Source organism: Hypanus sabinus, unplaced genomic scaffold (assembly GCF_030144855.1).
Source record: "Hypanus sabinus isolate sHypSab1 unplaced genomic scaffold, sHypSab1.hap1 scaffold_88, whole genome shotgun sequence".
NCBI classification, from domain to species: domain Eukaryota; kingdom Metazoa; phylum Chordata; class Chondrichthyes; order Myliobatiformes; family Dasyatidae; genus Hypanus; species Hypanus sabinus.
This window is the reverse complement of record NW_026781732.1, coordinates 124,232-139,349: the sequence shown is the minus strand read 5'-3', so window position 1 is coordinate 139,349 and position 15,118 is coordinate 124,232. Positions and strand designations below refer to the sequence as shown.

Sequence of the window (15,118 nt, the reverse complement as noted above, 5' to 3'; positions counted from 1 at the left end):
CAGTGAGCATGCGCGAAGAGTTAGTTACATCTGTGGATAAATGGGAGGGGCAAACAGGATCACGTGACTGGTGGGGTCCCGTTCCCCCCCCCAGGCAGAGAGTCCAGCTACCCACCACTTCTGTGGAAAGAGACAAACTTGCCGCTCAGATTTCCTCTCACCTTAAATGTATTAGACATTTCAACCCCCAGGAAAAATATATCATCTGTCCACACAGATTCATAATCAGGTTTATTATCACTGGCGTGTGGTGTAAACTTTGTTAACTTTGCAGCAGCATTTCAATGCAAGACATAATATAGACAAAAAAGAAAACACAGAACAAAATAATAAGAATTACAGTATATGTATATCTGGGACCATTGCTCATCGTGATTGTTATAAATGACTTGGATGAGGAAGTGAAGCGATGTGTTAGTAAATTTGCTGATGACACAAATGTTGGGGGTGTTGTGGATAGTGTGGAGGGCTGTCAGAGGTCACAGTAGGATACCGAAAGGATGCAAAACTGGGCTGAGAAGTTGCAAATGGATTTCAATCTGGATAAGTTTGAAGTTGTTCAATTTATTAGGTCAAACATGATGGCAGAATATAGCATTAATGGTAAGCCTCTTCACAGTGTGGAGGATCAGCGGGATCTTGGGGTCTGAGTCCAGAGGACACTCAAACCTACTATGCAGGTTGACTCCGTGGTTAAGACGACAAACGGTGCATTGACCTTTATTAATCGTGGGATTGAGTTTAGGAGCCGAGAGGTTTTGTTGCAGCTATATAGGACCCTGGTCACACTCCACTGTGCTCAATTCTGGTCACCTCACTACAGGAAGAATATGGAAACCTTAGAAAGGGTGCAGAGGCACGTTACAAGGATGTTGCCTGGATTGGGGAGCATACCTTATGAGAATAGGTTGAGTGAACTCGGCCTTTTCTCCTTGGAGCGACAGAGGATGAGAGGTGACCTGATAGAAGTATATAAGTTTATGAGAGGAATTGATCATGTGGATAGTCAGAGGCCTTTTCCCAGTGCTGAATTGGTTACCACAAGAGGGCACAGGTTTAAGTTGCTGGGGAGTACGTACAGAGGAGATATCAGGGGTGAGTTTTTTTTTGCCAGAGATTGGTGGGGAGTGGTGTAATGGGCTGCCGGCAATGTTTATGGATGTGGGCATAATAGGGTCTTTTCGGAGATTTTTGGATAGGTACCTGGCGGCACTGGAGAAAAACTAACTTAGAAAAATAGAGGGCAATGGATAACTATAGTAATTTCTAAGGTAGGGACATGTCAGCACGACTTTGTGCGTCAAAGGGCCTGTACTGTTCAGTAGGGTTTCTATTATTCTATGAATAAATTAAAAATCATGCAAAAAGCAGAAATATTATATATTTATATTGAGGTCGTGTTCAAGGGTTCAATGCCCATTTGGCTATCAGATGGCAGAGGGGAAGAAACTGTTCCTGTATCACTGAGTGTGTGCCTTCAGGCTTCTGTACCTCTCTCTCTCTCTGATGGTAACTTTGAGAAAAGGGTAGCCCTGGGTGCTGGAGTTCGTTAATAATGGACGCTGCCTTTCTGAGACACTGCTTCTAATCCTTTGGTAATCTTATAAACGTCTATTCAGTCTCATCCCAGCCGGCACGTCTCCAGAGAAAACAACTCAAGTTTGTCCAACCTCTCGTTATAGCTCATGCCCTCTATTCCAGGCAGTGTCCTGGTAAACCTCTTCTGCGCCCTCTCCAAAGCCCCGACATGCTTCAGAGAACGAGAGCGACCACAACTGTATGAAACACTCCAGATGTGGCCTAATTAATCTTATAAAGCTGCAACACAACTTCCAGACTTTTGAACACAATGATAAAGAGAACCACACCATTTGCCTTCTTAATCTGTGCAGATCAATCTGTGCGGTCGCTTTCAGGGAGCGATGATCTCGGACTCCAAGATCCCTCTGATCATCAACACTATTCAGTCTTGCATTTAACAGTGTACTGTCTCTTTACATTCCACCGACCGAGCTGCGAAGGTGATCATCACTAATCAAATCTCACTGAGATTTCTCAGGTCCTGTTGAATTTATTGCCAAGTGCACAAGTACGAGAAGGTACAGGGACAGAGAAACACTGACTTGTAGCAGCATCACAGGCAAGTCTATTCAGATAACACACGGAACACAAATTGTACGATTCTCTGTCAGTAACAGTATAGAAATATGTTTACGTCATCCTGCTAATAGGACCAGAACAACAGGGGCTGAGCGGCAGCTCATCTCAGAGACCTTGTGAGACCTTCACTCCGGACCGACACCGGCAGATTCTGTGAAGGAAGCGAGGCGAGGCCGCCAGTCCGGGAAAGTTCATCCCCTCCCCCTTCAGGTTTCACCGATCACCTTCTGTTTCTCTCTCCCTTCCCCACCCCCACCTTTTATTCTCCAGTCCAGCCGAAGGGTTTCGGCCGGTTATGTCGACTGTACTCTTTTCTTAGATGCTGCCCGGCCTGCTGAGTTCCTCCAGCATTTTGTGCGCGTTGCTCGCATTTCCAGCAACTGCAGATTTTCTTTGTTTGAGTTCAGGAAAGTTAACTCACTACCCACCGTCAGAACTCCCCGATCGGAACCGGCTTCAATACTCACCGAAGGAAAATTGTTGGTGTTGCCCCGCAGAGAATAATCCGTCTCCGGCTCCCCGTCCAAGGGGCCGAGAACCCACTCCCCATCCCGATCTCACCACCGACCCGGTTTCACAAAGAACGAAAAAACTAGCACTGCCAAGCCCGGGAATGTGAGCATGCGCAATGTGCTAATTGCGTCATCAGGCGGTGGGCGGGGCCTCGGAAACAAACCCGAAGATGCTTCCGATCTGCGGTAAAACGGGATCACGTGACGAGTGGAGGGTCTCTCAAGTCACCCGTTGACTGTTCCTCGCCCTTCACACCCTGCCCTTCCCACCGCCGCATTTCCCACATTATTTTATTATTTCCCTATATTATCTCCAAATTTAAACCAGATATGTATTTAGTTTTTCCCACCATATCTTCCCCGGTCCCGTTCCCTCCAGCCCTAGGTCACAGAGCGCTCAGAGTTAGAGTTTCGATTCCCATCCTGGTCAGAAACTGAACTCAGACCCAAACCGGAAATGTGCAGGTTTCATTTAAATCAGTCTATGTCAGTAAACACTAATTTCTATTCACATTCCTCCGGCCTCACTGATCAGGAACACTGAATCATTAAGTGAGAAACAGCAGCAGGAGGCCATTCAGCCCTTCTAACCATCAACAAAATGGCTGCTGCTCTCCCTTCTTAGCCACAAACTTCTGCCCTATCCTCTTTTCCTCGATTCCCCTCGGTCTCCACACATCTGCTTTTCTCTGTTTTATGTGAGGACGATCACTGAGTCTTCACCACCCTCTGTGGTGGGGATTTACAAACATTCACCACCCTCAGAGTGGAGACATTTCCCCTCATCTCAGTCCCGCACAGTCCATCCCTGTTTCAGAGACTGGGATCCCTGGTTCAACCGGTGCATTTCAATGTGTTCACCTTTCAGTCCTCGCTTCTCTAAATGAAAGGGTTATCACATTTGATCGTTCTTCATATGATGACCCCACCACTCCAGGGATTAGTCTGGTGAATCTTCATTGCATGCTTTATAACAAATACTCTCTAACCTCTCTGTTAATCCTGTGGAATTAATTTCCATCTTCTGCAGCACCGTGTTGGTCCAACCACTTACTTCCCACCCTTGTCACTATTTCCACCATCCCACCTCCCCCCTCACCTGGATCCACCTCTCACTCCCCAGCTCTTGCCCCATCCCCACCCCTCTCCTCTTTTCTCTGACTATTTCCCGTCTACTCTCAGTCCAGAGGGAGGGTCTCGGGCCGAAATGTTGACGGTCCATTTCCCTCCACAGATGCTGCTCGGCCCACTGAGTTCCTCAGGCAGCGTCTTTGCATCCTGGTAAACTAACAGCCTGACAATGTGGACCATGGATACCCCTTCCTCTAAAAGTCATCGAATCACTCAGACGGCTAATCGCTGACAGGAATTATATTTGTTGGTCATTACATTCCAGCTGGATGGAGTTGATGGGGAGTTCGGCGTGTCCCCGTGAAACAGCCGAATGGCCGAGCTCTCTGCACTGTCCCTCCGGCTCCGGCCAGTGGTGGCGCTGTAGGGACCCCCGGCCAGTGTCTTGAGCATAGGGAGACGCGCAGGCGCGCTGCCGACACTAAGCCTCGCAACTCCGAGCGGCGGTGAGCCGGGGCCGATGTCGGGTTTGTGTAAATCGGGGCCGGTAGCAGTGAGAAAGGGCCTGGCCCGAGCTCTGCCGGGTGGCTGTGGGCTCCAGGCACTCCTCAGTCCCGGTTTTAACTTTGCGACCGAGCCCGGGCTGTGGGATCAATTCCTTGTGGTTCTCCAAGGTGTGAAGGGGATCTGTCCGTGTGTGTGGGTAGAGGTTATCAGTGGAGTGTGGGCGTGGGGTTGTAAGCGTGTTGGGTTCTTTTGCGAGAAAGTGGGATGATTGGACATTCCGTGATAGAGGGAGGAGGGTACCGAGACAAACTAAGTTGTAAACAAGGGATGATCTGGTGAACTGGATCAGACAGCTTAGCTCGCGTGTCCTTTCAGGAAACAACAATTCTCTCTTCATATTAATGACTGTCTAAGCTTGCTGTTCACAAGATTATGAGTTACAAGATTGTGTGTCACAGAGCCCCAGACAGCTGTCTCCGTCATGGGCTGCGAATGCAGATTGGGAAGGGGGAGGGTGTGTCAGTGACCCTTGCATCAGGGGACACGGGTTTCTACATCCTCCTGTGAGGTATAAATGTCCTTAGAGTGAATTCGGATATGCTGGCATATCGGGAGTCTGAAAGGGAAAGGGAATCAGGAAGGGGCTCAGGACAGAGTTTTAACAGAAGAACATGTTCAGGGGTAAAGGGGTACAGGAGCTGTCTAATAGATCATTTTATTTATTTATTTTTTGTTTGTGTGAACTCACAGAAGGTGACTGAGGAAGAAGCTTGTTGACGGAGGATACCCAGAGGCGAGCAGGTCAGGCACAGAATCAGGAATTGAACTGAATTGACTTTATTTCATACATTCATGAGGAGTATGTCTCCATCTAAATGTGCAACGTGCAATCATAGTAATTTATAAGAGTTTATAATAATTAAAACAGACAATGTAATATAGAGTACATTCAAGTCAGCGTCAGTTCATCAGTCTGATGGCCTGGTGAAAGAAGCTGTCCCAGAGCCTGTTGGTCCTGGCTTTTATGCTTTTATGGTGGTAGCAGCTGGAATAGAGTGACAGAGATGTTATTTCCTTTGTCACGGGTACAGACAGTCGTCTCAAGTGAGGAGTTTGTGTGGAGATGCAGCTTCCCTGGAGGTGGAGGAAAGAGGACACACCAACAGGTGGAACCAGCTGTGGGAAGACATGGTTTGTCAGGTCTGACGATGAGCTGAATGTACCATAACCTTCAGACTGAATCAGAAAACCATTCTGAGGGTATTTGAAATGTCAGAAGCAGGGGAGATTTGATCACATATGCAGAGGGCAGGGTTTGTGTCTACAGAACCTCAGTGAGATGGTTCAAGTGCAGGGTTGAAAGCACAGTGTTTGGTGCGGGATTTAATCACTGATTGTGACACTGTGAGAGGGTTAGTTTTGCTGTAAGGCAGCAACATTAATGGAAGACACAGGAACTTCATCAATTGCCAGTTATTTAGCAGAAGTGACCAATCTCAATGCTACCTTGACAGAAACAGATACTTCCAAAGGTGACAAAGGGGTTCAGTCTGGATTATTTTAGGTTGGAGAGGGGTGTGGAGTTTTGCAATCAATGCCTTGCGGTGCCACCATCGGTAATTTACCATGTCCGGAGTGGTGGATCAAACAGCACGGAAACAGGCCATTGCCGGCCATACCTATTCTGACCATCCACTCACTGTCTACCCTGGTCCCATTTATCAGCACATGGTTCACAGCCGACTGTATCTCGGCAGTTTCAATGCTCATCCTCTTCGTAAATGTTGTGAAGGGACCTGCCTCCACCACCACCTCGGGCAGTGAGTTCCAGATTTCAGCTATCCTCTGAGTGACAAATCTCCTCCTCAGATCCCTCTGAACCACTTCATCCTCTGATTAAATCCATGCCCTCTGATCGGTGACACCTCTGTCCCAGGATCGTGGCCGATATGGGCATCAGTGAGTTCTTTCATACGGTTCAGCATGGTAAGTTGCTGTCGAAAGTTAGATCACACGGGGTCCAGGGAGAGCTGGTTAACTGGATGCACAGTTGTCTTGATGGTAGGAAGCAGAGAGTGATGGTGGGAGGCTGTTTATTGGACTCGAGGCCCGAGCCCAGTGAGGTTCCCCAGGGTTACACCCCATTGCTCTCATTATTCATTGATATTTAATTATATTTGGATTTGCATAGTTGGTTGAATTCTGTGCTCTACTTGATCTTTCATCGATCATGTTACTATTCTAAAGATTTGCTAAGTATTCTTGTAGGAAAAGATATCTCAGGGTTTTATGTGGTATCTGACTATATAAAAGTTATGTACTCTGATAATAAAATTTACTTTGAACATCAACCATTGCTACTTGTCATCTGGATCAGTAATCTGGTTAAGATTATACAGGATATGGAGAGTAGCTTTGCAGCAAGTTAAAACGATTAATTTTTCTCAAAAAATATTAAGTATAAACACTCCGCTCTGTTTCCCTCTCCACATTCAACCACCCCTCCCTTTACTGTCTTCCCTCTCTGCCCCGTCCACTCTCCCATCCTGACATTTCACATAAGTTCCGTGTGAAAGTGAATTATTTTCAGGGAATCTGAAGGGGAATTCTTCACTTTGGTGAAGAGGTTGGTGAGAGTGTGGAATGAGCTGCCAGTGGAAGTGGAGGATGTGGGTTTGATTTAGACACTAAAGAGGGATTTGGGTGAGGACGTGGGTGGGAGGTGTATGGAGGCTCTGATGCAGGTAGCTGGAAATGGGCAGTAACAACAAAAACAGGTCAGCATTGACTAGAAGGGCTGATAGGCCTGTTTCATTGCTGCTTGGCTCTGTGATTCTAATAATATTGTGGTTTGTAATTTCCACAGTTAGTACATTGCTACTAATGTCTGAACCCAGAAATTTGCCCAAACAAGAATTGAAAGACTCTTAGCTGGCTACAAATAGTGTCTGCAAGCTGTGATACTTGCCAAAGGGGGTGCTACTGAAAATGTAGGGCGCCCAAACATTTGCTTCTGGCCCTTTTCCTTTTTTTGTTATTTTGAAACTGTAATAGATTAAAATAAAAATGTAATCTTGCTTAAATATTAAAGAAATGTGTCATCTCTAACTTTACGCCTTTTGGAAATCAGGTCGTCTTTTACTCGCTGATCTATTCACACTAGCAGAACTTTTGACAGGGGGTGAAAAGCAAGGAAAATCATTGGGAAAATCAGATCGCTACTGGAAGAGTGGATTGGGAAAATCAGTTCTGCATTGGATCTCAAGAAAGAGAATTTCTAGAATGTCTATGAGATGGCTTTTTAGAACAGCTTGTTGTTGAGCCCACTAGGGGATCGGCTGTACTGGATTGGGTATTGTGTGATGAAACAGAGGTAATTAGAGAGATGGAAGTGAAGGAACCCTTAGTGATGACAACATGATTGAGTACACTGTGAAATTTGAGAAAGAGAAGCCAAAATCAGATGTGTCAGTATTTCAGTGGAGTAAAGGAAATTACAGTAGCATGAGAGAGGAACTGGCCAAGGTTGACTGGAAAGGGACACTAGCAGGGAGGACGGCAGAGCAGCAACGGCTGGAGTTTATGCGAGAAGTGAGTAAAGTGCAAGACAGATATATTCCAAAGAAAACTAAGTTTTCGAATGGATAAAGGATGTAACCGTGGCTGACAAGAGAAGTCAAAGCCAAAGTAAAAGCAAAGCATAGGGCATACAAGGAAGCAAAACTTAGTGTGAAGACAGAGGATTGGGAAGTTTTTTTAAAAACTTACGAAAGAAAAGTATGGTCATTAATAGAGAAAAGAAGAACTATGAAAGAAAGATAGCAAATAATATCAAAAAGGATACTAAAATCTTTTTCAAGTATATAAGGAGTAAAAACAGGTGAGGTAGATATAGGACCGAAAGAAAATGATGTTGGAGAAATTGTAAATGGAGATAAGGATATGGCGGAGGAACTGAACTGACTCCATGTGTGTATATGCAATTATGATAAGAAATACAGACCATAAAGCTTAAATGACAAGCTGGCTCAGAAAAATAAATCATCACTCTGGAAGAAAACATTAACCAGTGAAATGTGTATGACCCTCCATGGGAGACATCCCAATGAGCTGAGCAGACGAGATGGTGACAAGGAAGCATCGAGCACCTGACTGAGAGTTGGAGACTTCTTCCCAGAAACAGAGGAGTTCCTTGCGGAAATACAGGACGAGGTGGGTAACAAAAGTAAAACAAATCGAAACTTCATGAAATACAAACAAACAAGGCAGTAAGTGCAGAAAAGGCCAAGAGAAACCAGACACAGTCCAACACTTTCTAGGATCCTGCATGAGTTTAACTCAATCTGATTACTTACGCAAATACAATCAAGTGGAAAATATCATTCACCAAAATCTTGCTTTAAAATACAAACTCATGAATGCCCTCCATCACCTCATGAAAACACCATAAATTCAAGCCTGATCCAGTTTTAGAGCCAAAATCTTGCAAATTATATGATCATCAATACATTATTTCAGATAGGTCAATCCATCTGGTTATAATATTACAGGATAAACAAGCAGGAACAACTCCCCCAATAGATAAAACCATTCCTAACACACATGTTCCTCAACCAGTGGAACACCTCACCACAGGTAGTGTTTGTGTCGTCAGTCAGATAACCTAATTACTTTCCCTGTCAATCTGCTTCCAAATGTCATTCGTTGACATGCCCTGTTACTGAATCCCCTCTCCTCATCATACGTTCTTACCCCGAACATCGTCCAGGGCCCCAAACTCTGCTCTGTGCAGACCTGCCTCTGGTTTCTGACCCAGCTTCGTTGAAAATCCAATTGATGGCTTCCCAGTCTGCTTTCAGTCTTTAGAGGACAGTGGTGTTCGCTAACAACATTTTAGAAGTGGGGAAAGTGACCCATAATGTGGACATGAGTCGTGATTAAGGAGGTTAACTCCCAATGTCATTCTTCCTCAGCCCAGAGATTAGAGGGGCAAAGAACATCTCAGACAGATGCGCAGTCAGCTCGACTTCTTCAGTCTGCAGGAAATTCAAGGGAAACATATTCACCCACAGAGTGATGACTATTTGGACCTCATCCCAGGGAGAATGAGAGGTGAACAACAGGCGAGGATTTGAAAGATCTGTTGTGGAACGGAATCACTGGCAGGGTTCAGCCGGCCTGAGTTGACTCTCTACTGCACACTAGGTGTGTTATAAATTCACTAAGTAACAGAGACAGTGCTTAAGATAGAACTGATTCATTTGTCACAGATGTAGTCCCATTAAAGGTGAATATGCAGCAGAGGAAACTCCTCCCATGCCCAGTGACCAGGGTGCAGAACTGGGTGTGGTGAGCAGCAGCAATAATTGCAGAGTTCAACACTTACAATCACTCTCAAAATAGCATTCAGCAATGGTGATGGACAAATATCCAGCATGAAGCTTATTGAAACTTTCTCCCCTGTGTGAACCCGGTAGTGTGTTGTAAGTGTAACACACTGTAAGGTTTCACTGCTAATGTAATGACCTCTCTGTAATGTTTCACTGCTGAGGTAGTGGTTTCTCTGCAGCAGCAATGTTTAGGATACAACTAGAGATAACAGGGTTTTGGAGTGCTGGGCTGTCCAATGACAGAAATGTTCTTTCTTGTGAGTCTGGATGAGAGAATTTCATGGGCTTTTGCTGTGGAGAGATGAGAAGCCACAAATGGGGAGAGTGGGCCCTTTTTTTTACTTTACTAACCCTATAGTCAAAGTAAGAATTATGAATCACATCTTGTGTACTGTTTGTTATTTTGGGGTATTGATTTGTAACAGGGGACGCGGCGCAGCATCCACACACATTTGGCCGAGCTAGGGGGCTATCACCCCCTATATTAAGCTGCTAGCCGGAGTGAGAGTTACATAAGGTTAGATGACTGAGTGAATACATTCCCACATTAACAGGAGGTTAACGGCCTCTCTCCAGTGTGAACTGACTGGTGTGTCAGTAGGCGAGATGACCGAGTGAATCCCTTCCCACAGTCTGAGCAGGTGAATGGCCTCTCACCTGTGTGAATTCGCTCATGTACCTTCAATTGAGATGATTGAGTGAATCCCTTCCCACAGAATATGCAGGTGAACGGCTTCTCCCCAGTGTGAACTGACTGGTGTGCTTGTAGGCCAGCTAACTGTGTGAATCCCTTCCCACAGTCTGAGCAGGTGAATGGCCTCTCCCCAGTGTGTACTCGCTGATGTACCTTCAATTGAGATGACCGAGTGAATCCCTTCCCACAGTCTGAGCAGTTGAATGGCCTCTCCCCAGTGTGAACTAAATGGTGTGCTTGTAGAGTAGCTAACTGAGTGAATCCCTTCCCACAGTCTGAGCAAGTGAACGGCCTCTCCCCAGTGTGAACTCGCTGATGGACTTTCAGTTGAGATGACGAAGTGAATCCCTTCCCACAGTCCAAGCAGGTGAATGGCCTCTCCCCAGTGTGAACTCGCTGATGTACCTTCAGTTGAGATGACCGAGTGAATCCCTTCCCACAGTCTGAGCAGGTGAATGGCCACTCTCCAGTGTGAACTGACTGGTGTGTCAGTAGGCAAGATGATAGAGTGAATCCCTTCCCACAGACTGAGCAGGTGAATGGCCTCTCGCCAGTGTGAACTGACTGGTGTGCTTGCAGGCCAGATAACTGTGTGAATCCCTTCCCACAGTCTGAGCAGGTGAACGGCCTCTCCCCAGTGTGAACTCGCTGATGTACCTTCAGTTGAGATGACAAAGTGAATCCCTTCCCACAGTTTGAGCAGGTGAATGGCCTCTCTCCAGAGTGAACTGACTGATGTACCTTCAGTTGAGATGACCGAATGAACCCCTTCCCACATTCTAAGCAGTTGAACGGCCACTCTCCAGTGTGAACTGACTGGTGTGCTTGTAGGTTAGCTAACTGTGTGAATCCCTTCCCACAGTCTAAGCAGGTGAATGGCCTCTCCCAAGTGTGAACTCGCTGATGTACTTCAGTTTAGATGATGAATTGAATCCCTTCCCACAGTCTGAGCAAAAGGACGGCCTCTCCCCACTGTGAACTGACTGGTGTGCTTGTAGGTTAGCTAACTGTGTGAATCCCTTTCCACAGTCTGAGCAGTTGAACGGCCTCTCCCCAGTGTGAACTCGCTGATGTACCTTCAGTTGAGATGATGAAGTGAATCCCTTCCCACATTCCGAGCAGGTGAACGGCCGTTCCTCAGTGTGAACTCGCTGGTGAGCCATTAGATCAGATGACCGAGTGAATCCTTTCCCACAAATTCAGCAGATGACCAGCCTCTGCCCAGTGTGAACTGACTGGTGTGTCCACAGGTGGGAAGACGACTGAATCCCTTCTCACTCACAGAACAGGTGAATGGCCTTGTCCCAGTGTGAATTTGCTGATGTACATTCAGTTGAGAAGACCCACTGAATCCATTCTCACAGTCTGAGCAAATGAACGGCCTCTCCCCGTGTAAAATTTCCGCTTTGCCAGTCGGTCAGATGACCAAGTGAATCCCTCCCCACAGCCTGAGCAGGAAGGATGATCGAGTGAATCCCTTGCTCCACTTCTTAAATATCTGGACAGAGACAGCAAAATTGGCATGTTGTGTTCGAAATTCCCGTAGATAAATTCCTTGTTTTTAGCCTGTAAAAAGATTTACAAAATCCATCAATGTGTGTGGGGCAACTTTTCATATGAGATCACTTGAGTTGTCACGGTGTGATCTGGCAACACACTCTTACAGTGAAGTTCAACCCAAGTTGGAGAGAGAAATCATCTTCTAACTGGGCACAGTGCTGGTACCTGGAATGACCATCAAACTCTCTGATGCTCTTCCTGTCTCTTTAAGAATGGGGCATCTCTCCCATCTCCAATAGTGACCTGGCTCAGTTTGACTCTCGCCATTGGTATTGCTCCCTCTTCCCACTGAGCAGCACGGGCTCCTGGCCCCACAGTAACTGAAATACTCTCACACATTCCATGCACCCACCACTCTCTGGGTAAAAATCTTACCCCTGACATCCTCTTGGTATCTATTTCTAAGCACCATAAAACTATGCCCCTTCATGTTAGCCATTTCAGCCCTGGGAATAAACCTCTGCCTATCCACATGATCAATGCCCCTCATCATCCTATACACGTAAAAAAGGCTCTAAACATAAACAAGGACATTGTACATAGCTTTGGGAAATTGTCAGAAGTATACAAGATTATGAGGGTATAGATAGGGTAAATGCAAGCAGCTTTTTCCACTGAGGTTGGATGGGATGGCAACCAGAGGTCATGGGTAAGTGGGGAAGGTGAAAACTTAATGGGAACATATGGAAAAGCTCTTTACTGAAATGGTCGTGAGAGTGTGCAATGACATGTCAGCACAAGTGGTTTCACCATTTCAAAGAGGTTTTGATGGAAGCCTGGATGGTAGGTGTATGGAGGGCGATGGTCTTGGTGCAGTTAGTTGCAATAGACAGCTTAAATGTTTTTTTGGCATTGACTAGATGGGCCAAATGGCCTGTTTCTATTTTGAACGTCTCCATTATTCTATGACAGAGAAGCTGGACAAACTTGTTTGGAAGGGAAAAGGTTGGAGTGACAACGGAGCAGCAATGGCTGGAATTTCTGGGAGCAATTCAGGAGCTGAGTGATCGACATATCCCAAGGAAGTGAAAACATTGGAAACCAGGAGTACATAACCATAGTTGAATTGAGAAGCTAAAGCCAACATAAAAGCCAAAGAGAGGGCAAACAAAAGAGCAAAAGCTATTGGGAAGCGAGAAACCAACAGAAGACAATGAAAATGTTCAGATGAGCTCAGGGCATGGATGATGATTAATGAGTCTTGGTAGCACCCAAAAGTCTGAGGCATTTAAAGGAACGAAATATCCGGGGCTTCAATATAGCCAGAAAGCCAAGATTCCCTGCACCAGTTATGTTTCAACTGTTACATTGTTAGGCACATAAAGTCTCTACACCCTCAAAATTCCACTTCTGAAGGCCTCCCACTTACAAAGTACTCCTTTGTCAGAAAACAGCATGTCCCAATCCACACTTGTCAGATCCTTTCTGATACCATCAAAATTGACCTCTCTCCAATTTAGAATCTCAACCCATGGTCCAGACCTCTCTTTTTTCATCTTTATTTTGAATTTCATGGCATTATGAACACTAATTTCTGTCACCAGCCCTGGTCATTGCCTAACAGCTTATTGCACACTTCTACATCGGGAATTTTACGTACCAATTAAGGGCACATTTGACAAACTTTACCCCATCTAGTCCTTTTACAGTATGGGAGTCCCAGTCAATATATGGAAAGTTAAAATCGCTTACAATCTCAACCTTTGTTTCTTGGCATGGTCTGTGACCGCTCTGCAAATTTGTTCCTCTAAATCCCTCAGACTGTTGGGTGCAACCAAGCCCCTATAATGGCCACAATATCATAATTCCCTGTCCTGAGCTCATCTGGCTTTCCTACAATGCTTCTTGCATTGTGCTATACACAGTTCAGCACATTCATCGCACCATGCTCAACCATTTGATTGCTGACTCTGTCTGAGGTCTGAACAATATCTGACTGGTGTCAAGAAAACAAACTCTCCCTCATTATCACAAAAACAAAGGAGCTGATTGTGGAGGACAGGAGGAGTGGAGACACAGATAAGGGCATCACCCTGGGGCCAGTGACCAAACGACAGCTTCCCCAGTTTCCGAATCCCCAGTAGTGGGCACTTAATCTGGACTCCACCGCGTTTGAACCCCTTCCGTCAGCGGCCGACCCTCATGTGATTCTGTGCTATGACACTAGGGGGTGCTCATTGAGGAAAGCCAATATTATGCACCCCTCGAGCGAGAGAAGTTCCCAGTCATGGTGATTGGACAGGATTAAGGAAAAGAGGGCAGCACATTACTGGCCAAATTTCCGGATTTCCTTTGGTGGCAGGCAGGACTGGTGGCTCCCCGTACCATCGTTAGGGTTTGCCCTGGGTTCAAGTCAAAGAGCCCAGAGTTCCTTGCCTTCACCCTGAGGAAACAAGCCTCCAGCAGCAAGGGAGACTGGCAAGACTTGGCCGTGGGCCAACTCCGATACTGGAAGGACATTGAGGTGAAGACGGGACATCTGGTAAGACTCTCTTTTAAAATTGACTGAACCCAAGACATTGCACACAATCTCTGCTCAATTTCAGGCAATGAATTTGACTGCACCAACTGCCCCCTGTCTGGATCACCGTAAAAGAAGGACAGACTCTCCCATCCCTTCCTCAAAACCCCCTCTAGCCTGAGGTAACGTTCCTTGAGGATGGAAGCTCTTTTGTGGATCCAGCAGGAAAACGATATTCTGACTATACAATAGTGACGGACAGTGAAGTAATTGAGAAGGCCTCTTTTGAAGCAGCTGTCTCTGCCCAGAAGGCTGAACTGTTTGCTCTGACTCGTGCCTGTATCCCAGCAACAGACTAAAGTGGGAACGTTTACACAGACTCCCGTTATGCATTTGGAATTGTACATGACTACGGGGCTCTCTGGGAACATGGGGATTCCTGTCTTCCTCTGGCCACCCCATTAGTAATGTCACCTTTGTAAACAACTTACTCACCGCTCTACAGCTACCTCGAGCTTTGGCTGTTATTTAATGAGCGGCCCACACCCACATGTTGACTGAGTCACTAAATGCAATGCTTTAGCGGATGAGACAGCGAAAAGTGTGGCACAATCCTGGTAGTTGTAGTCTCCTCGGGTTCCCATCAGGCAACCCTCTGTGTCATAAGCAGAACAGGTTTGCCAGACATGTGGGAGGTACATACTTTTCATGGGGACATCTCTGAGCAGCAGCGCAAATTGTGGTCCCAGATGGGGTGCTAGAA

The 15,118-nt window shown here is 46.1% G+C and overlaps 3 protein-coding genes across 3 annotated transcripts in view; all 3 read right to left on the bottom strand.

Annotated features, from left to right (window-relative positions):
- Window positions 1-2,774, bottom strand: part of LOC132390368 (gastrula zinc finger protein XlCGF26.1-like) — a 28,713-nt gene extending 25,939 nt beyond the window's left edge. Inside the window, exon 1 of the mRNA XM_059962981.1 lies at window positions 2,628-2,774. The gene's annotated coding sequence lies outside the window, so the exon portion shown is untranslated. The remainder of the gene's footprint in view (window positions 1-2,627) is intronic.
- Window positions 1-15,118, bottom strand: part of LOC132390375 (zinc finger protein 239-like) — a 445,145-nt gene that overhangs the window by 392,925 nt on the left and 37,102 nt on the right. The window lies entirely within an intron of this gene.
- On the bottom strand, window positions 5,089-14,222 carry LOC132390361 (zinc finger protein 239-like). The gene is made up of 2 exons (XM_059962971.1): window positions 14,165-14,222; window positions 5,089-11,200 (listed from the first exon to the last, which is right to left on the bottom strand). The coding sequence occupies exons 1-2, from the start codon at window positions 14,220-14,222 to the stop codon at window positions 10,188-10,190; spliced, it is 1,071 nt and encodes a 356-aa protein (XP_059818954.1). The 3' UTR covers window positions 5,089-10,187.

Bases quoted from the DNA above. Each gene is read 5' to 3' on its own strand.
- LOC132390361 (XM_059962971.1), bottom strand. From the start codon at position 14,222: ATGGTACGGGGAGCCACCAGTCCTGCCTGCCACCAAAGGAAATCCGGA. The intron at 11,201-14,164 runs GTAATGTGCTGC...CATTCACCTGCT, and splicing joins GAAATCCGGAAATTTGGCCA to TAGACTGTGGGAAGGGATTC.